We start from the raw sequence: 21,397 nt of genomic DNA, 5'->3' as shown, positions 1-21,397 counted from the left end.
GTTCTGGATAAGACTATGCCTTACCTCTGGGTGCTATGAACGAGAGGGTGGTGAGGAAAATAGGTAACAGTATAGGGAAGGTAGAGGAGATCAGCATTGAGCCAAATGAATTTGCATGGGGGGAGTTTATCAGAATCAGGGTAAGCTTGGCCGTCACAAAACCTCTTCTACGAGGTAAATGCATTAACATACCTTCCCAAGGTGTTTGCTGGGTTCGTTTCATGTATGAAAGATTACCTACTTTCTGTTATTTATGTGGTATATTGGGTCATAGTCATAAAGATTGTGAAGAAAATTTGGAAGTTAAGGAAATACATAAGGAAGAGGATTATCCTTATGGGCCATGGCTGCGAGCAGGGACCTCATCTGTAAATCACCGTTACCACCAGGCCAAGCAAGGGAAGGAGATTCCTGTTACGCCACCTTGTTCAAATTAAAAAAGGAATGGAGCTAACCTAGAAGGAATAGGTGTAATCCCAGATCCAGCTATCTCGGGCAGTGCAGGTAGAAGCAGACTTCACCGTACTACGGCGTTCAAAGTCAATGTTACAAAGGCCACAAGTACAGACCCCCATACTGGTTTAATGAGGGGAAAAGAGGCGTTACCTCATTTGATGGAGAGACAAGACGGGGGAAGGGGAAACATGCAGGAGGAACAGTCAAGAAGGGAGAAGGCTGTCGCGGGTGAACAAACAAATTAGATTTTTCTAAAATCAGACATGATCTATAAGGAAGGCTCTTTTTCTACATCTAGAAGTGGGCTTAAATTAATAGATGAATTGGGCCTAGGTGATTTAACTTCCAGGCCCAAACGAGGGAGGCCAGGGAGGAAATGGACTCGTGTGTGTTCGGCTTCTATTGGAAGCACATCAATAACTCCCTTGCAACAAGTTACTAAAGGAAAGAGGAAAGCTTTAACACTGACCTCGTCTGAAACAAAACGCATGAAAAATGGGAGGATACAAGGAAACATAGTTGACGATGATGAAAGAAGAAAGGTGGGGCTGCTTAGATACAAGGAAACATATTTGAGGATGATGAAAGAAGAAAGGTGGAGGCTGCTAAGCAGCCCCACCATAACCAATGAAACTCATTAGTTGGAACGCCCATGGGCTTGGGAACCCACGGGGAGTTCGAGCTCTTCATGATCTCATCATGATGGAAGTTCCCACAGTTGTGTTTCTGCTTGAAACAAAACTGGCTGCTACTGCTATAGAGAGAATTACAGTAAGAGTGGGTTTGGATGGTTGTTTTGTTGTACCGTGTGAAGGTAGAAGTGGTGGTTTGGCTCTCATGTGGAAGAATGAGATGAGCTTGTGTATCAAAAGCTACTCACTATTTCATATTGATGCAAAGCTAGAGGACCCGAGTAAAGGAATTCTGTGGAAGTTTACTAGAGTTTATGGAAATCCAATAACCGAAAGAAGGAGAGAAACTTGGGAGTTAATTAGACATTTAAAGGAACCTCAAGATATCCCATGGTTGGTCTGTGGTGATTTCAATGAGGTGTTGTGTATTGATGAAAAGTTAGGTGGAAGACAAAGACAAGAGAGATTGATGAATGCATTTAGAAAGGTTCTTAATGACTGTCATCTGTTTGACTTGGGGTTTCAAGGGCTTAAATACACGTGGTCTAGTACGAGACAAAATCAACAGGTGATAAGTGAAAGGCTGGACCGTTTTGTTGCGAATATGAAATGGATGGAATGTTTTCCACAATCTCGAGTTTACCACTGCTCTGCAGCATATTCTGACCATTTACCGATATCACTCTCGCTAAGTGATGGATTGGCTAGAAGAAGATCAAAGCTTTTCAGGTTTGAGGCCATGTGGATAGAAGAGGACGAGTGTGAGGAAGTTATTTCAAGACATTGGCAAGAGGCTGCTGGAGGAAATAATCTAATGGCCATTTCAAAAAAAATAAAGGCATGTAGCAGAGGGCTAGAAGTATGGAATGAGAAGAAATTTGGCAAAAGTGCAATAGAATCTGAGGAGAGCACGAGCTACTCTTCATAGAATGCAAATGACTGATCCTAGACAATTCACAAAAGAGGAATTGACTACAGCAAGAAATAATTTACAGGTGTGGCTAGAGAGGGAGGAAATTCTTTGGCACCAAAGAGCTAAAGTTTTGTGGCTAAAGGGGGTGATATGAATTCAAAATTTTTCCATCAAAAGGCTTCACAAAGGAAGAAAAAGAACAGTCTTAATGGTCTAAAGGATGAGCAAGGCATGTGGAGGTTTGGGGAGGAGAGAGATCAGCTTATTGTAAACTTTTTCCAGAGTTTGTTCCATTCTGACATGAGTAATAATAACTAGGATTTTCTGGAAGAATTAAGGGGTCGGGTGTCTGAACAAATGAATACTGAGTTACTAAAAGATTTTCACCGAGATGAGGTCAAGATAGCTTTGGATCAAATGGCTCCAACAAAATCCCCCGGCCTGATGGAATGGCGCCTGTCTTCTTTCAACATTATTGGCATATTGTGGGTGATGAGGTAACAAATGGTGTGCTGTCCTCTCTCCAAACTGGTACTATTCCTTCCTCTCTTAATCATACGTTCATAGCTCTGATTCCAAAGCTAAATAAGCCTGAAAAAATTTCTGAGTTTAGGCCTATTAGTTTATGTAATGTTTTGTATAAACCAGTGGCTAAAGTTCTTGCAAATAGGCTTAAGAATGTACTTGATGTTATTATCTCAAAAACACAATGTGCTTTTGTACCGGGAAGGAACATTACTGATAATGTTCTAGTGGCATATGAGGTAATGCATTTTTTGAGAAATAAGAGACAAGGCAAAAAAGGATCAATGTCGATTAAGTTGGACATTAGCAAAGCTTATGACCGTGTGGAATGGCCATATTTACAAGGGTTTATGGAGGCAATGGGTTTTAATGCTAGATGGATCAATCTTGTTATGATGTGTGTGAAAATTGTTTCATTTTCAGTTTTGGTTAATGGTGAGCCACAAGGTCCTTTCGCTCCATCTAGAGGCTTGAGACAAGGTGATCCCCTTTCACCTTACTTATTTTTACTGTGCACTAAAGGTTTGATCTCTTTAATAAAACAAGCCGAGAGGAAAGGGGAAATTTCAGCAGTGAAGATTTGTAGAGGTGCCCCAAAGATCTCTCATTTACTTTTTGCAAATGATAGCCTTTTATTTTGTAAGGCAAGTATGCAAGAAAATCAGAAAATTCAATCAATTCTTAACTTTTACAAAGCATCTTCTGGTCAAGTCATAAACAGAAACAAAAAGGGCCTTGTGTTCAGTTCAAATGTGCACTCACCAACTAAGGATGCAATTATGGACTTTTGGGGAGTAGAGTAAAGTCAGGAGTATGAAAAGTATCTAGGACTCCCCATATTTTGTTAGGAGGGAAAAGACGAGAGCTTTTTCTGAAATAAAGCACTGAGTGTGGAGGAAGTTGCAAGGATGGAAAGAAAAGGTACTCTCGGTTGGGGGAAATGAGGTGTTGATTAAAGCTGTAGCCCAAGCTATTCCAAGCTATTCCATGAGTTGTTTTAAACTTCCTTCAGCTTTGTGTCATGATCTTGAACAAATGATGGCAAAATTCTGGTGAGGGCAGAAAAAAGAAGAGAAGAAAATTCATTGGATGAGTTGGAAGAAGATGTGTGAAACAAAAAAGGAAGGCGGAATGGGATTTAAGGATTTGAAGATCTTTAATGATGCTCTTTTGGCCAAGCAGGGATGGCGCATAATGTCAAGTACTGATTCGTTGCTTCACAGCATGTTTAAGTCAAGATATTTTCCAAAGAACCGCTTTTTTGATGCTGCGTTGGGAAATAATCCTTCTTTTGTTTGGAGAGGAATTTGGGGTACAATATCCAAGCTAAAGGAGGGGTGTAGATGGAGAATAGGCTTAAAGTGAGAATATGGACTGATGTATGGATACCAGGTTTTAAAAGAATTGCTGATATGAATCTTATGTCTGTGATAGGAGCAGAGGAAGCTATTGTTAATTCCTTATTTCTTCCTGGCAAGACAGCCTGGGATGTAAGCAAAATTTCAAGCATGTTCCCTCCTGCAGTGGCTCTACAGATTTCGTAGATAGTTCTTAGCCAAGGGAGCTCAGATGTAACTTGCGGGACGCATGAAGCTCATGGTAGATACACAGTCAAAAGTGGCTATAGATGTTTCAGATCAGTTAATATGGGGACACAAAGAGGTGAATCATCAAATACTAATCTTTTAAGGAAATTGTGGAAGTCTATATGGAATATGAAACTCCCTTAAAAAATAAAAGTGTTTGCATTGAAGGCTATCAAAGGAATTTTACCTACTATGCATAATCTTTGGAATAAACATGTAATGATTGAAGAGAAGTGTGCTTTTCGTAATGATTGTAGAGAAGATATTTTGCATGTGCTACTCTCCTGCCCATCCATAAGAGAATTCTGGGTTAGAAATTTCCCAAAACAAATACGGTTTGGTGTTTTCAGCTCTTTTATTGATGTAGTCCTAAACTTGCAGATCCACAACGGTGCAGAGCTGCTGGAGCTGTTCTTTTTAATTTGTTGGAGCTGCTGGGACAGAAGAAATAGGAAGATTTTTGAGGAAAAAGATGTTAAGGCTAAAGATAAATTGGAAAGTGCCTTGGCTTTGCAAAAAGGGTTCCGTGAATTGAGAAACAAACCTATATTTGTTATCAGACATCATCGCAGATGGGAAGTGCCACCACCTGGCATGTTTAAATTGAATGTAGATGGAGCTTTCTTTCAAGATGGATTTGTGGCAGGTATAGGTATTGTATTGAGAGATTCAAAGGGTGAAGTTATAATGGCGGCAGTGTTAAGAGAAAGGGCCAGTCTAAATGTTATTGAACTTGAAGGTCTTGCTGTCCTTAGAGGTTTACAATTGTGTCTTCATCTTGGTATATATCATTTGTCAATTGAATCTGATTCTCTTTTGGCTGTGAATGAGTTTAATAGTAATCGTCAGCCTATGGCCACCATGGGGAATATGGTTAGTGAAGTCAGGAAGTTAATGCTTTGTTTTCAAACATGTGTTTTAGAACATGCAAATAGAAGCTGCATTATAGTAGCTCATACTTTTGCCAAGCTCGGTTTGAGTGTCTCAGAAATTAATTTATGTTGGGGCTCGTACCCGGATGTAATAGCTAATTTCCTTTGGCTTGATTCTTCTTTGTAATCTGTTTCCTTTTATGAAATGAAGAGTTGGTTTTCCTATCAAAAAAAAAAAAAAAAAGGAGATCCTGATCAAAGCTATGTTGCAGACTATTCCCTCTTACACTTTGGGGGTTTTCAGATTGCCTATTTCTTTGTGTAAGGAGCTTAATTCTTTGTATGCAAGATTCTGGTGGGGCCATAAAGAAAATGGAAGGAAAGTGCACTGGTGGAACTGGGAGAGAATGGGGACTCAGAAAGCAAAAGGGGGCATGGGATTTTGAGATATAGAAACTTTGAATGCTGCTATGCTTGCTAAACAAGGATGGTGCGTCTTGACTAATCCTTCATCTCTAGTTGCTAGAATTTATAGGGAGAAATATTTTAGAAATTCAGATGTCTTAAGTGCTAAAATTGGGCTCAACCCTTTATTTATTTTGAGAAGTGTCTTGTCAGCAAGACCTCTACTGAAGGAATGGTTGCTTTGGAGAGTGGGTAATGGGAACAAAGTCAAAATTTGGGGGGAGAAATGGCTGCCAACTCCTGTGACTAATTGTGTACATTTCCCAATGATGAGTCAATGGGAAGAAGAGAAGGTAATCAAACTGATTGACCCAGTTACTAAGACTTGGAATGAGGGTTTGATCAGAAACTTATTCTCACAAGAGGAGGCTACTGTTATTCTTCAAATACCATTGAGTAGGTTGGGAACTTGTCATAAACAGTTTTGGGGTTATACTGAGGATGGTGTATTCACAGTGAGGAGTGCATATCATCTTGGTATGGAGATAAAAAGAAGACTACAAGGGGATGTTTCAAAGATTGAAAATAATGATGCTATGTGGAAACAATTGTGGGAATTGGAAGTGCCTGCAGTGGCTAAAATGTTTCTTTGGAAAGCTATTAACAATATTCTTCCTACTAGAAGTAACCTTTTCAAGAAAAAGATAGGTGATTGTCCTTTTTGCCCAATTTGTGGATCATGTGAGGAATCAGTGGTTCATATACTATGGAGTTGTCCTTCAGCTGCTGATATATGGGCGAAAAACAACAGTCCTGTGATGAAATGGGCTAACAAAGAAGTGGATTTCATGTCTCTTTGGATTAAAATGATTAATGACTTGAAGAAAGAGGAACTTGAGTGGATGGCAATGATTATGCATTGGATCTGGCTAAGGAGGAACATGTTTATTTTCGAGAACAAGTTTTACAGTCCTAAACAAGTCATTTCGATGGCTAGTGAGGGTCTGGAGGATTACAAAACAGCACAAATGAGCATAGTTGGATGTTGAGGAGGTGATGGTTCACATGGAGTGTAGAAGAAATGGAAAAAACCTAGCACCAACATGGTAAAGGCCAATTGGGATGCGGCTATGGATTTGGAAAATAAGAGAATGGGAATGGGAATTGTGTTTAGAGATGAAGAGGGGGAGGTTTTAGCATCTATGTGTGATGTGAAACAGAATGTAAATGACCTTGCTTTGGCTTGTGGAGAGCCCTCGAGATTACTAATGATCTTTCTTTCTCTTTTTCTAAACTAATATTTGAAGGAGATGCAACTACTGTTACTACAAAGATCAACAAGGAAGGTGAAGATCAGTCGGGGATGGGGCACATTATTAATGATATAAAACAGGTTCTTCATCATAAGGACAGCTGGTTAGTCTGCTATGTTCCTAGAGAAGGAAATTATGTTGCTCATTTATTGGCAAAACATGCTTTGTTACTGGGGAAGAAAGGGTTTGGATCGAAGGCGGTCATTTTGCAATCTGCAATGCTTTAGTGTAGGATAAATTTTGTAATACTGACTCTGTTGAAGCTATATAAAATATGTTCTACATTCAAAAATATATATATATATATATTAACAACACCAGACTAGTATAGCATATATACTAGTACATAGAGTATAAGTGTAGTACATTATGTATATTACATATAGTATAGTAATAATATTCATGATCGATAATATATTCACAATATATAACAACTATGGTATCAATAATATTATTATAAATAATATATTATTTAGCATAAATGTTCAAGAATTTATTCTAGAAACGTTCGAACATACAAATATAACGTTCGAATGTCTCAGGAATTAAGTGACGAATGTTCGAACGTACAAATAGTAACGTACGAATGGCTCTCTCACTCATTAAGTGGCATTCGAACATTAATGAAATATGTTCGAATGTGAAACAACATTTCAAATGAAATATGTTTCCCATAAGATTCCGTTGTCGCAATCGTAAAAAATGCCACCAAATCCATGGCCGCCGCCGTCAAACACCATCACAAACATTACAAAAGAGGTAGGCATCCCTCTTTAACCCTTAGCGTGCTCTTTTTTTTTTATGTTTAATGGAGGTTTCTGTATAAATCGAAACCCACTGGTGGCCGGACTTTCACCTTTATTTTTCACCCACCATGGGTTGGTAATGGCAAAATGGTCACCCTAAAAAGCTTTCTTGTAGTGTATACTTCATTTCTATAGTGGATTTTGGCCACTTTCATTGTGTTTGACATGTACGAGAATGGCTGAGTTGACTCAGCCATTTCTGTGTCATAATGTTTGAACATTACAGCCTCACATTCAAACGTTAAACCTTTTAAATGAGGAATACGACAAACACGATCGAACACTAATCTTGTAACGTGTGAATGTTCTCTAGTATGTTCGAACGTACGTTTGAAACGTTTGAATGTCATATCGTTCATATTCTTGAGCGTCACATACGTTCAAATGTTAGTCTTACGCTCAAGAATTTATTTCACATTTGTTTGAATGTAAAACCTTTCAGCTTCTAGAAAGGTCAGAAATACATTCGAACGAATAGTTAATATACATTCAAACGTCTTAATAAATACGTTCAAGAGCTTACTCACGTTCGAATGTATTTTTCTTGTACGTTCAAATGTAATAACTTTCTGTTTATTCTATTAATACATTTCGAACGTATACTTGATTTAATTCGAACGTGTGTTTGCTAGCATCACATTCGAACGTAACTCAGCTTATGTTCGAGTGATTATCCTATAGGAAATTAATATGCTAGCATAAAGCCTAACACCTTCAAATGTAGAAGGTTAACATTCGAATGCAAATTATTTTACATTTGAATGATATTTCAAACAATTTAGATTACAGTACATAATATGCATCTATAGTACTAATATTTTTCTTTCTTTTTTTTCAGGATGCACCTCATCTTCTGACTACTAGGAAATGAGGTAGGGAAGAAACTAGCCAAGACACTGCTCGGATCAGGGCTCGAACAGTTATGGCCAAATTAGAAGTCTTGATTAACGAGTTCGGCAAGCTTAGATGGGGCAAAAGAGCCTCATAGACGTGTTTACTACTAGAGGCTGGTGCAATATCTACACATTAAGGGTAGCATATACCTCTCAATGGTTCAGGAGTTTTATATGGGATATGCTCCATACCTCAGGATGCATCCTCTCACACTATTACTGTAGTGTTCAGTTCGAGGTCTCGACTGATGTCATCACCGAGCTACTGGGGATCCATCACGTAGCTGAGACATCTACTACAGGAGATGCTCAGCTTGGGGACAGATCCTGAGTAGATGCAGATGTAGGCACTTCTGCATAATCTACTGGCCCAGTTGACCTGTCGGAGGCTGAGGTTACTGATGAGGAGGATGATGACCGAGATGAAGATTTCTACATCCTCACTGGGAAAGACCGAGAGTAGCTCGATAAGAAGAACTCCTTGAGCCAGATACAGTTGCTCCTTTTTCCCTAATGTTGCATCTTATTGTTGCAATAAATGTGGACCATTGACTTGCCACTTTGTATTTTTAGAGGATCCGTTATGAGGCAAGTATCGTCTCCATGGACAACTTCCCATATAGAGTCATCATTCTCGCCTATTACTAGCCCGGAGTGTGCCACCCTAGGCAGAGGAGTGGCTAACAGAGCAGATTAGGCCCCTTGACATGACCACATACGATCGGAGCATTAGACAGGGGAGGGGCTTGCCCGACATCAGCCTGGCATTGGACAAGGGAGGGGGCATGCTCAACATCAAACGGGGCCCAATGTTGCTCCCCATATTGAGAGTACTAGTTAGCTGCCAACAGGTGCATCTGCGAGGGATGTGCACCTTGCTTGGATTGATGCGGTAGTTTCAGATATTACTACGCATATCAATCGATAGATCGCATCAGTACAACAAAGTGTCACCGAGGTTGGCCATCGGTTAGAAATCCTAATCGAAAAGTCAACACATTGACTGATGAATTTCATACATTTGTAAACAACTCGTTTTGAGTATTTTCCACTTTGTTTACAAAATTTTATCATATTTTGTACTTTATTTTTATTATATGTAATGAACAATATTATTTAATATATCTATTGTTTTTGAATTTCAATTCTCAAACTTTTTTAATGTTAGCTTATCCAACTTTAATAGTAAATCAATTAACGTTCGAACATGAATCACTAATCCTCAAACGTTGGCACAAAACATTTACACATTCACACGTAAGTAACCTCAACGTTCGAATGTCCAGGGCCCGTTCAATTGTGAATATATATACATTCAAACGTTATGCAATTTCTCGGTTGCCTTTAGTGATGGTTTCCACAAACCGTCACAAAAAAATACTTTTTGGTGACGGTTTGGGAACTGACACAATTGCCAAACCGTCACAAAAACTCATTTATGTTGTAGTGTATATATATTCTCTAATAAGATCTGAAAGCTTGAAAAGAATGTCTTTAAGATTCATTTATATTAAAAAGAGTTAAAGAATTAACTTTCTTATCACTGTCAAGGCTAGAATCAATATTACACATGATGAGGCAAGCGCAGATTAGATATATCGATTGGACTAGAGCCAAGATGCGGCTTATATATGACATCTTGAAGATATATTAATATTTCGTATTAGTACTCGAGTGTATCAAAAACAAGAAAAATCATCTTCTTTTTTCCCCCCTCTTGTGGCTTTCATTTCAAGCTTCAGTCTAATTAAACACATTGGTCATGATTTGCCTGCTCCAGATCTATTTTGACACGAAACGAAAGAATGCACACATGATCTGTTTTGAGATATTAACAGTAATATATACCGTTTTTTCCGGCTGCATGGTCTTTATGTTCTATATATATGTCTATGCATATGATCAATGGTACTGAATCACATAGTGACATTGATTGTTCTCTCAATATTATGAAAGTGCTAAAAAAGCTTTGGTTCTTCAATGACTAAAGTGCTAAAGATTACATGCAATATATATATATATATAGTACAACTCCACATGTGGGTATTTCATTATTTTATCGACAAATCTAGTTCTACTTTGCATCATATTCACGTTAAAATTACAAGAATTAATGATGATATAATTAATAGGAAATATAATCATGCCACTCATAATCAATTTATAGCCAAACTGCCGGTCTAAAAGTAACTGCATGCAAGCTTAAGCTAAAGGACCACCAAGCGTTGGGGGATCGGCGTAAATGTCCCTTTAATTCCAGCTGCTTAATCAATTAACTAACAAATTAATTAACCAGCTCCAATACATTCTATTGTAACAATTTTGATGTGTTGATGAAAAACAAGAGCATGCAGTAATGTAAGTAAGAAAAAATAAGCTATATTTTTCCTATAAAATTGTGCACTGAGCTCGCATATTTACAGCTCAATAAGGCCAAATACAATTATAAATACAAAAATAATCAATAGTACACCCTGATTTTCATCACAAATAGTCATTCTTATCGCAAATAATCCGTCATAAATGCTCGTTTTTCTTGTCATGATTCTAATATCACTCTTAAACTCTCAATGGAATGAAGATATTATCTTGACTTAATTTTAAACAATATCACATAGCCATCCAATTGGATCTGACTAGGGGTGCTACATGCCTTATACAGGCCATGGGTAGTGTGACAACTCAGACTTAGCCAAGTCCTCGCCTACCTATGTCACGGCCATAATATACCTAAGTTGGACCATGCATAAGGTTTAGAGCCCTTGAGAAATCTTGTGCTTTTATTTTTATTAAAAATTATTTGCATGGTGTAATTAACATTTCAGCCCATAAGAAAGGCCCAACAAGGTCTTAGAATTTTGGCCAACCCATTAGATTGGATGCCCAACCCACCAAAAGCCCATGGCCTTTTTGTCACACACTCAAGGCCCAACAAATCTGCACCAAATAGTGGGAAGAAAGGTGAGAGAATTGGGGTTTGGGGTAGGCTAAAAGCCTTAGCACGCCATATAATGCCCGTTTTTATGGTAGGACTTTAGAAAATGAGTTTAGAAAACGAGACGAGAATTACTGATCCTTTTAAAACTTTTCTTTCCCTTCCCAGGATATAAAATATTTTATAGTTAGAATTTAAAACTTGTGTTTACAAATCTAAGAGAGAGTTTTGCAGTAGGAATCATTAAATTGAAATAAAAGTCATTTTACAAAATAAGATTTCATACCCTATACAAAATGCCCAGGCTTCCATCACCTTTCCCTTGGGTTGTGTCTATCCTGATGCTCCGTCCTCAATTCATTATTGGGTGGGTTACACATAAAAATAAAATGAGTCAAATACTCAGTAAGCATTACTTCATACTTATAAAAATATACTAACATAAGTTTCATTCATGCATTTCACATTCATATATGTACCTTACATAAAACATTTTCATTTCTTTAAGACATTACAAGGTGGGGTTTTTCTTTTAAAAATGTTTTCATTCCTCAAAACACTTCCCACCTTGTACTTTCATTTGTAAAACTGAAACCTTTCATGCTACAATTAATCTAATCGGTTTTCTTGGGCCGGTACACACTGTTACGCCCCATATGTTAGGGTTAGCGGTCTTTTGGACCTGATTCCGCCGTTGGTTGAAAATCCCTCAGTCAGGGGGCAACATTGGGTGCACTACTAGTACTACTTACCTGACATTGCAATTTGCCCAGTCCTTTGGTACCATCATTCATTTATCAATCATGGCCGTTACGTAGTTTCATATATTAAAACATTAATTTCTTTTCAGTCCTTTCCTTTCCTTTTCATTCATTCCATTCCTTTTCATCAGTTCATTTCATTTCATAAAGCATCTTTTCATAACCATAAAGCATAAAACCTCATTATTCATTTCATGGAACATACATACAATACATACTACATATAGTATCCATCCACATGCATACAAGTTTACAACTATTTCTGGGGTGCATAAAAATGGGCTATCAAAAAAGGTCATTACATACATATACTTGAACAATAATACATTAGCATGGATTCATAAAGCATCCTTTCTTTATAAGAAAACATTTCTTTTTCTTTCATTTCATAAAAGAACATTTTTCTCATAAAAGCATTTATTTCTTTTTCATAAATAAAACATTTCTATTTCATTTTCTTATCGTTAGAAAACTCTAGAAGAGCATGAATAGAATACTTACCTAGACTTAGGGCTAAGCAAAAATCCAACAATCCGACTCCGAATCAGACTCCGCTCCGGCTCCGCACTGGCTCCGCTCCGACTCCAATTAGTCGGAGTTGGAGTCGGAGTTTTTTTCCTCTCGGAAGTCGGAGTCGGAGTCGTAGTCAGAGTCGGAGTCAATGATGAACCGACTCCGACTGCGCTCTGATCCGACTCCGACCCTCCACCTCCGCCTCCGACTTGGCCCTCCGCCTCTGCCTCCGCCTCCGATTTTATACATATTTTATAAAAAAAAAAATATGTTTTTCTATATATTAATCATTTAAATTTTATACAACTATATCTTATATAGTTAGTTAAACTCAATAATATACTAGTTAAATAATATATTTATACTATAATATATAGACTAAATTGACTAATAATAGTTTAGTATATGACTATATGTAAATATCATACTATTACAAATTTACAATATTACTAATTTACTACCATGTAACACTAAATTACTAATGTATAAATATAATGGCATGTAATACTAATGTATATATAATATACTATAAACACTAAGATGCATAATAACATCAACATGTAATACTAATGGATAAACACTAATCTATAAATTTATAATAACATTTAATACTAATGTATAAACTATAATAACTAAAGTATTATTCATATAAATTTTATATAACAATATCTTGTATTAATTATATTTTTTGACCTAATAAATTCTCAATATATTCCTTTTGATAAATATATTAGTAATACTAATACACACTATTCATTAGTATAATAATTAGATTTATGGCCTAATACTAATACTATTAGTAATCCACTTTAAGTCTATATATAAATTACTATATAAATCACTATAGTATTAATTACTAATACTATATTACTATATGATACTATTAACTATAGTGAATCAGTGATATACTAGTATTAGACTACTAGTATACTAATACTATCAGTGATATAGTTAGTATAATATTTATACTAATACTATTATATAGTTATACTAAATTAAAATCACTATAGCAAATACGAATATATAGTTATGCTAATCACTATAACTAATACTAATACTAATATAGACTATAGTTATAACTTATAGTATTATACCTATACTAAATCACTATAACTTATACTAATATATTATATTAAATTTATATAGTTATACTAAATCACTATAACTTATACTAATATAGTTATACTAATCACTATAACTATATATAGTATTAATATCACTATTAGTATAATATATAGTGTTAATATATATTACTTGTTTTATTTAGTTGTATTTTTTGTTATAATCAAAAGTTTAATAAGTTTAGATTGTAATTTTGAGAAAATTGAAATTTGAAAGCCTACAATTTTTTTTTTAAAAAAAAAGTGAGTCAAATATGAAGTTAGAAAAGACAAAAAAAAAAGTCCAAAAATCCGACTCAGCTCCGACAAGTCGGAGTCGGAGTCGGACCGAATTCGTCATAGTTCGGAGTCGGAGTCGGAGGTCGGATTCGACCTCCGACACAGTCGGAGTCAGAGTCGGAGGATGGGCCCTTCGACTCCAAAAGGGTCGGTGCTCAGCCCTACCTGGACTCCATGCTATGCATATTTCATCCAGTCCGTTCATGTGTGTGTCCGGTGGCAACCTACATGCATTCACAACCTTTCGTCATTTCCTTTTCATTTACAAGAACACTAAACCTAGAACTTGCATAATAAAGCTATCCCTAACTCTTAGTCCATTCTCTCCCTCATGACTCCTCCCTAAGATTCTAAATTGTACAAACATACAACTCTAGGTATTCACAACATCCATTCATTTCACCTACACATGTCATCATCCAATCCTTGAAGTATAACCCTTGCCATAAACCTTATGCCTAGACTATGAATCTAGAAATCCTAACTTCATTTTCTAGCTAATAAAGTGAGCTTCCATGTTTCACTTTAATCTCCAATCATTATTCATGAGCCTACAACTTAGCCCCACTTCACCATACAACCCAACTACAGTCACAATACCATCAAAGATACATATACAATCCACCCAACATACATGTGTCATACCCCTTGATCACCTAAGTCAACAATTTTATTTTTATTTTTTATGTCAAGGAACCTCTCCAAGGCAGGGCCCTTCGGACCCACCCCTGCAGAATAAACTCTGATCCCATGCACTGCATCCTCGAAAGTTTCCCTACACGGAACTCACCTAAGTCAACATATAATCCAATTAAAGATCAACAATCGTCATCCATATGAAATACATTCGAGATATACAAATTTGTCCATTTAGAAACCAACATCATGATCATGCCTTCCAACTCACTACAACTCCATCGTTAAACCCCAACACTACAAACTATTCATCTCAATCCAAACTTCATACATTTATAACCAACATCTCAATACAATCAAATAGGTAGCATTTTCCAAAAACAAGCATAATAATCCAATTACAACACATTTCTATACTCCTCGATCATCAACTACAAATGAAATTAAAAATTAACACTAAAACCTGTCCAATTCTTCAACCTCATGGTCCCCATGTAATTCAAAATCCACAAACCATTGCATTCAAGTAAAAACAAGCCAACTCTTCAACCAAACTAATATACACACATCAATTATACCCATTATCCATTTAAACCCAATAAACAACAAACAATACAATCACATGGCTCCTCAGTATCCCAACCTTCACAAACATTCTTCTCAATCAATAAGCTTGTTAACCATGAATACAACACATATCCAATCCATCATCCTTTTAAACTCAATATACAACAAACCCCAAAGAATCACACATACTCCATAACAAATTTCCAATCACCGCATCAATTCTTCATAGTCTATTGCAACCAAAACATTCAATATAACAAATCTCAAATTGATATAAGCATCAACATATATGTCATTTCCAATCTTCACCAGTCAATTCAATTCATGGCACACTTAAATACTTAGCACCTATTTACAACACCTCACTTCACACCCCAATTTATCTAACTTATAAAATCTACCCATGTACATCAATCCAACACCATATAACTGAGTAAATATAATAGCCCATAAAAGGGAGAGAAAGAAAGAGGGAACTAACAAGAGGGAGAGAGAGTCACGTGGAGAGAAAGAGAGAGAGCTATACTGAGAGATAAGAGAGCTTCACAGTACCGCTCACAACTAGGCAGCGACTTTGCGACTGGGTATTACAATTCCACATCGACTAAGTATGAGATTGGTTGATGGTTTACAACTAAGTATGGATTGTTTGATGGTTTATAAGCCCCTAGACAACCTTCCCTTGTAAGCCGATTTTCAAGGGTGAGTTCTACCTAGTGGGTTCATACACTAGGCATGGCTGAGGCACACTAGACAGTCTTGGGTTGAGCTGGACAGGCAGGACACATTAGCTAGAGAGAGGAACTATGGGGATGAGAGACAGAGAGAGAGCCTATGTATGGCTTACCTATGGTGAACTACATGGGCTGTAGACAATGGTGCGCGATAGGTGTCCAACGATGAAGGCTAGTGGATGGTCACGGAGGAGCGGGGGCTTCAATGAGGTGAGAACATGCGATGGTGTAATGAACTCACTGGGAAATTCTTAATGTAGATATAAACTCGGGTGAATTGTAGAGAAATTTATGAAAACTATATTATGATAAACTTAGTATTTTCAAGGAATACTCAACCTCCATGAAAACAGAAAGCAACTTGATCAATATTCTTCCAGATGATGAAATGAAAACTGTAATTTCCCTTTTCTAGACTCTCCTCCTGCAGGTAACTACCCATGCCAATCCATGGCTTACAAGTGGACCAATAAATTGAAAAGGAGAAAATACTAAAATACTAAAATAACAAACTGTAGACACAAGCACATGACTCTACTCAATTATTCCTCTGATTCGCAGCTGTTGTGTTGCCTTCCTCCAAAATGCACTGTTCTTTCAATTGGCCTTGGGCTTAGTCATAAGCTATCCACCGAGGTCCTCTTGCCCCTCAACCCAAGCCCAATTTGTGGGCCTCATAACAAGTCCTCCCTCTCAAAGAACCTAGCTCACCAGGTAGGGTAAGTCTCTTGAAGTTTCGAGACAACATCCCATCCTCGACCGAATCTCCCACCCACTCCACAAGCACCTCTGTGCGAGGCCTGTTCCCATAACGACACACGGAGCGATCCAGCATCACCTCTGGCTTAAGCAGGACTTCTCCTTCTCCATTGACTGGCAGAAGTTATGGCAGCGGTTGAATCTGAGCCCCGAGCTTCCGTTTAGGCAGGAGACGTGGAAGACGGGACGGATCCTTTACTCCGACGGTAGCTCCAAATGGTAAGCCACCTTCCCTTGGCCTTGCCGCCACTGACTATGGTGGTAGGGTTGCAAGCAGAGGTAAACCTACTACCCTACCTCGAATTCTCTCTCTGTTCTTAGTAAATCAGCAAACTTTTTTATTCTTTGTTGTGCAAACTGGAGGTTTTCTTTCAAAATTTGCCTGATCTGTTCCCTTATTCTTAGAAGTTTGTATGTTGTGTCGTTGGATGTAGTTCCTGGTACGTATGTTGTTAGTTTGGGAGGTTGATAACCGTATAAAGCCTCGAAAGGAGACATCTTTACAGAGGTGTGGTAAGAGGTAGTATACCACCACTCTACAAGAGATAGCTAATGCACCCACTATCTAGGCTTAGCCCCGACATAGCACCACAAGTATCCCTCCATAGCCTTATTTAAGGCCTCAGTTTGACCATCACTTTGGGGATGGTAAGTTGAGCTATAGGTTAGGGATTTTCCTTCTAGTGTAAATAAGACTCTCCAAAAGGTACTGAGGAATGCAGGGTCTCTGTCGGACATGATGGCTCTAGGAAAGCCATGCAATTTCAACACCTCCTTTAGATAAATTTGGGCAACTTCGCTGGCAGTATATGGGTGTGACAGACTCATGAAGTGGCCATACTTTGTGAGTCTGTCAATAACCACTAGTATCACGTTGGCCCCCTTGGAGGATGAAAGGCCCTCCACAAAATCCATAGAAATTTCTTGCCATGCCTATTCAAGAATGTTTTCATTTTTGTTAGCCTGGCAGATGTCACAACATTTGACCAGATTCTTGATATCCCTCTTCATCCCATGCCAAAAAAAAATCCCTCCTGGCACGTTGATAGGTCTTTAGAAACCCAGAGTGATCTGCTGATGGGTTGCTGTGTATAAATTATAAGACCCTCTCCTTGAACCGTGAGTCAATGTTAATGACAAATCTCCCATTCTTAAGCAGCAGCCCTTGCTTCACTGAGTACCCTTTAGGTAGATCCTGATTAGACTGAAACCTCTATAATAAGTCTAGTAGCTCAGGGTTAGTACTATAACTTTGCTTGAGTTCAGTGACCCACTCAGCCATGGGAAAGGAAATAATGGCCTATAGTGCACCTTTCCTCAGAATCTTCATCCCTTCTTGAAAGGACATCTGCCACCTTGTTTTCCCTCCCTTTCTTGAATTCAATTGTCAAATCGTTGCCCATTAGCTTGGTGACCCACTTCTGTTGTGCTAAGGTACCCACTTTCTGCTCAAGCAGAAATTTTAAGGCTTGTTGGTCAGTTTTGACCACAAAAGCCTGGCCCAATAAATAAGGCCTCCACTTTTGCACTGTTGTCACTAGTGCAATTAACTCTCATTCATAAGTGGATAATGCTAATGCCTTACCCTTCAAGGCTTTGGTGAAAAAACAAATGGGCTACCCCCATGCATGAGAACTGCCCCAATGCCACAACCACTAGCTTCACATTCTATTGTGAATGTTTTTATAAAATGTGGAAGCCTTAGAACTGGGGGTTGGGACACTGCTTGTTTAAGTTGTTGGAAAGCCATTGTGGTTTCATGGGTCCAAGTAAAGGCATTTTTCTTTAGAAGGGTTGTTACGTGTGTTGCTATAAGCCCGTATTTTCTTATGAATTTTCTGTAATACCCAATCAATCCAAGAAAACCCCTTAAGGCCTTTAGGGTTCTAGGAATTGGCCACTCTAGCATGGATTCCACCTTGCTAGGATCTACCTTGCCCATTTCTCCTAACACCACATCTCCCAAGTACTCTACCTTATGGACTCCAAAGGTACATTTTGACAGCTTGGCATAGAGCTAGTTTTTTGCTAGAACCTCCAACACTTGTCTGAGATGACTCAAGTGATCCTCTTGACAGTGACTATACACAAGTATATTGTCAAAAAAATATCACAAACCTTCTTCAAAAAGGTTTAAAAATTTCATTCATTAACACTTGGAATGTTGAGGGTGCATTGGTGAGCCCAAATGGCATTACCAAAAGCTCATAATGGCCTTTGTGGGTATGAAAGGCCGTTTTGGGACCATCCTCAGGGGCCACACAGATTTGATCATACCCAGAACTCAAGTCCATTATAGAAAATATAATTGAACCACGGAGCTCATCAAAAAATTCATCAATGACTGGGATGGGGAATTTATCTTTAATAGTTTTTTGGTTGAGGGCCCTATAGTCCACACATAGGCGCCCACTTCCATCTGCTTTACGTACCAAAAGTGCTTGGGAGGAAAAAGGACTTGAGCTTGGCCTAACCATTCCAGACTTCAACAATTCTGTCACCAATTCTTCAATCTCAATTTTTTGGTAAAAAAGGTATCTATAAGGCCTTGTAGAGATAGGAGAGGTTCCTGCCTTTAGAAGAATTTTGTGGTTGTGTGATCTCACTGGTGGTAGACCCACTGGTTCCTAAAAAATACCCTTAAACTGTTGTAACAACTTAATACCCTAACATCCATATCTGTTTGAGTGTGACTATTCAACTTGGCCAACAACTCCATAGCCTTTAATTGTATTAGTATACCCTTAGACCCATGGCTCATATTAAATTTCACCTTCTTCCCTTCCTAAAAAAGGGTCTACCCAACTTCAACCCCTTTAATTCTACCTCTTTCCCTTCCAACTGGAACTCCATGAGCAGTTTAGAAACGTTCCAAGTAATAGTACCGAATGTCTCCAACCAGTGTATACGCAACACTGCATCACACCGCCCCAAGTGTTAACAAATAAAAAGGAATGTTGAATTGAGTACCTTGCATTTTAATGGAGGCATTCTAGCAAAATCCTTCGTTGGTCACCATATCTCCATTTGATATAATGACTTTCAGCTTGTTTGTTGGGTCCACCAAGAGGTTAGCCTTCTTAGCAATGGAGGGATCCAGGAAGTTGTGTGTACTTCCTGAATCCAGTAAGATCAACACTCTTTCCTTTCCAATGGAGCTACATAACCTCATGGTTTTGGGGTTTGGGGCTTCTGTTATAGCATTCAAGGAAATCTTCATTTTCTTGTTTATTTTTTCCCCTTATGAGCTATCTTCCACTTCTTGAGAATTAAAGAACACTTCCTCCCCCTTATCCTCCAAGTCATCATCCAATGCTTGAAGAACATAAAGTCTTGGATATTTGCATGCATGTGAGGGACTCCATTTTTCGTCACAATGGTAGCACAATCCCTTTTCCCTCTTCTCATCCATTAGAGTTAAGTAAATTTGCCTATATGGCCTAAATAATTTATGTCCCTATTGTCCTAGCCCTTGTGAGGGGCATAGGTGAGGCCCCATGGTAGGGCTCAAGCTTGGGGACCCCATGGATTTCTCCATCCACCCTCTCACAGATTTCTTGGAACTGCTTAAGTATTCCTCCTGGATTTTTGCTAACCCAAATGTAGCAATAAGATTCAGTGGGTTGAACATCCTTAATGGTAGACGGATGTCATCTTTCAGCCCATTTAAGAGCAACTGAGCTTGTGTGCTTCTAGCAAGCCTTTAATCCTATTAGAAAAGGCTTCAAACTAGGCTTTATACTAGACAATAGTATTGACTTGTTTGAGATGAGTAAGTGCCTCCATTGGATCATCATAGACTGATGGTCTAAAGCGTAACAACAAGGCCCTAGTAAAGGTTTCCCAACTGTTAAACTACACAGTTTCCACGGCATCTTGGTACCAAATTAGAGCATCTCCTTCCATGTAGTAAGAAGCCATTCATAGCTTCTGTGCAGGTGGTGTTTGGTTGTAATCAAAATAATGGGAGGCTCTTAAAATCCAGCCCATTGGGTTGTTGCCATAACAGTAAGGAAATTCTAGTTTGACCCCTTTTTGACCTAGTTTGACCCCTTTCTTACCATCTCTTCGATACTCATTGTTTTCTCTATCATGGTGTAGGTCACGATGGACCACTTAGGCAGCTTTTTGGGTATAAATAGTGCAAACCATTTCAATCAATTGAGTGATATCTTCTCGCATTGCATGCATCCTTTCCTCCTGGGTGTGAAGTATCTCCTCATGGCATGTTTGGATCTGGTGTTATCAGCCATGAAGGATCAGTGTCTCTTGATACCAATTATAATGAACTCACTGGAAAATTCTTAATGTAGATATGAACTCGGGTGAATTGTAGAGAAATGTATGAAAGCTATATTATGATAAACTGAGTATTTTCGAGGAATACTCAACCTCCATGAAAACATAAAGCAACTTGATCAATATTCTACTATATGATTAAATGAAAAATGTAATTTCCCCTTTCTAGAATCCCCTCATGCAGGTAACTACCCATGCCAATCCATGGCTTACAAGTGGACCAATAAACTAAAAAGGACAAAATACTAAAATACTAAAATAACAAACTGTAGACACAAGCACATGACTCTGTTCAATTATTCCTCTGATTCGCAGCTACTGTGTTGCCTTCCTCCAAAACACACCGTTCTTTCAATTGGCCCTAGGCTCACTCGTAAGCTATCCACTGAGGT

At 38.1% G+C, this 21,397-nt stretch overlaps 1 protein-coding gene and 1 long non-coding RNA gene across 2 annotated transcripts; one reads left to right on the top strand and one right to left on the bottom strand.

The window, feature by feature from the left end:
* Nucleotides 1–1,083: 1,083 nt before the first annotated feature.
* On the top strand, nucleotides 1,084–2,016 carry LOC121236574. The gene has a single exon (XM_041133022.1). It carries the CDS (start codon nucleotides 1,084–1,086, stop codon nucleotides 2,014–2,016), a length of 933 nt encoding a protein of 310 aa, XP_040988956.1.
* Nucleotides 2,017–3,522: 1,506 nt separating this feature from the next.
* On the bottom strand, nucleotides 3,523–19,852 carry LOC121237783. The gene is made up of 3 exons (XR_005934972.1): nucleotides 19,723–19,852; nucleotides 17,065–17,074; nucleotides 3,523–3,532 (listed from the first exon to the last, which is right to left on the bottom strand). It is a non-coding gene; the product is annotated as an uncharacterized LOC121237783 (long non-coding RNA).
* Between the last annotated feature and the right edge of the window lie 1,545 nt (nucleotides 19,853–21,397).

The sequence above is a fragment of the Juglans microcarpa x Juglans regia genome, chromosome 6S (genome assembly GCF_004785595.1).
Source record: "Juglans microcarpa x Juglans regia isolate MS1-56 chromosome 6S, Jm3101_v1.0, whole genome shotgun sequence".
NCBI classification, from domain to species: Eukaryota; Viridiplantae; Streptophyta; class Magnoliopsida; order Fagales; family Juglandaceae; genus Juglans; species Juglans microcarpa x Juglans regia.
The sequence above is the reverse complement of the archived record's forward strand: the minus strand, read 5'-3'. Positions and strand labels throughout refer to the sequence as shown.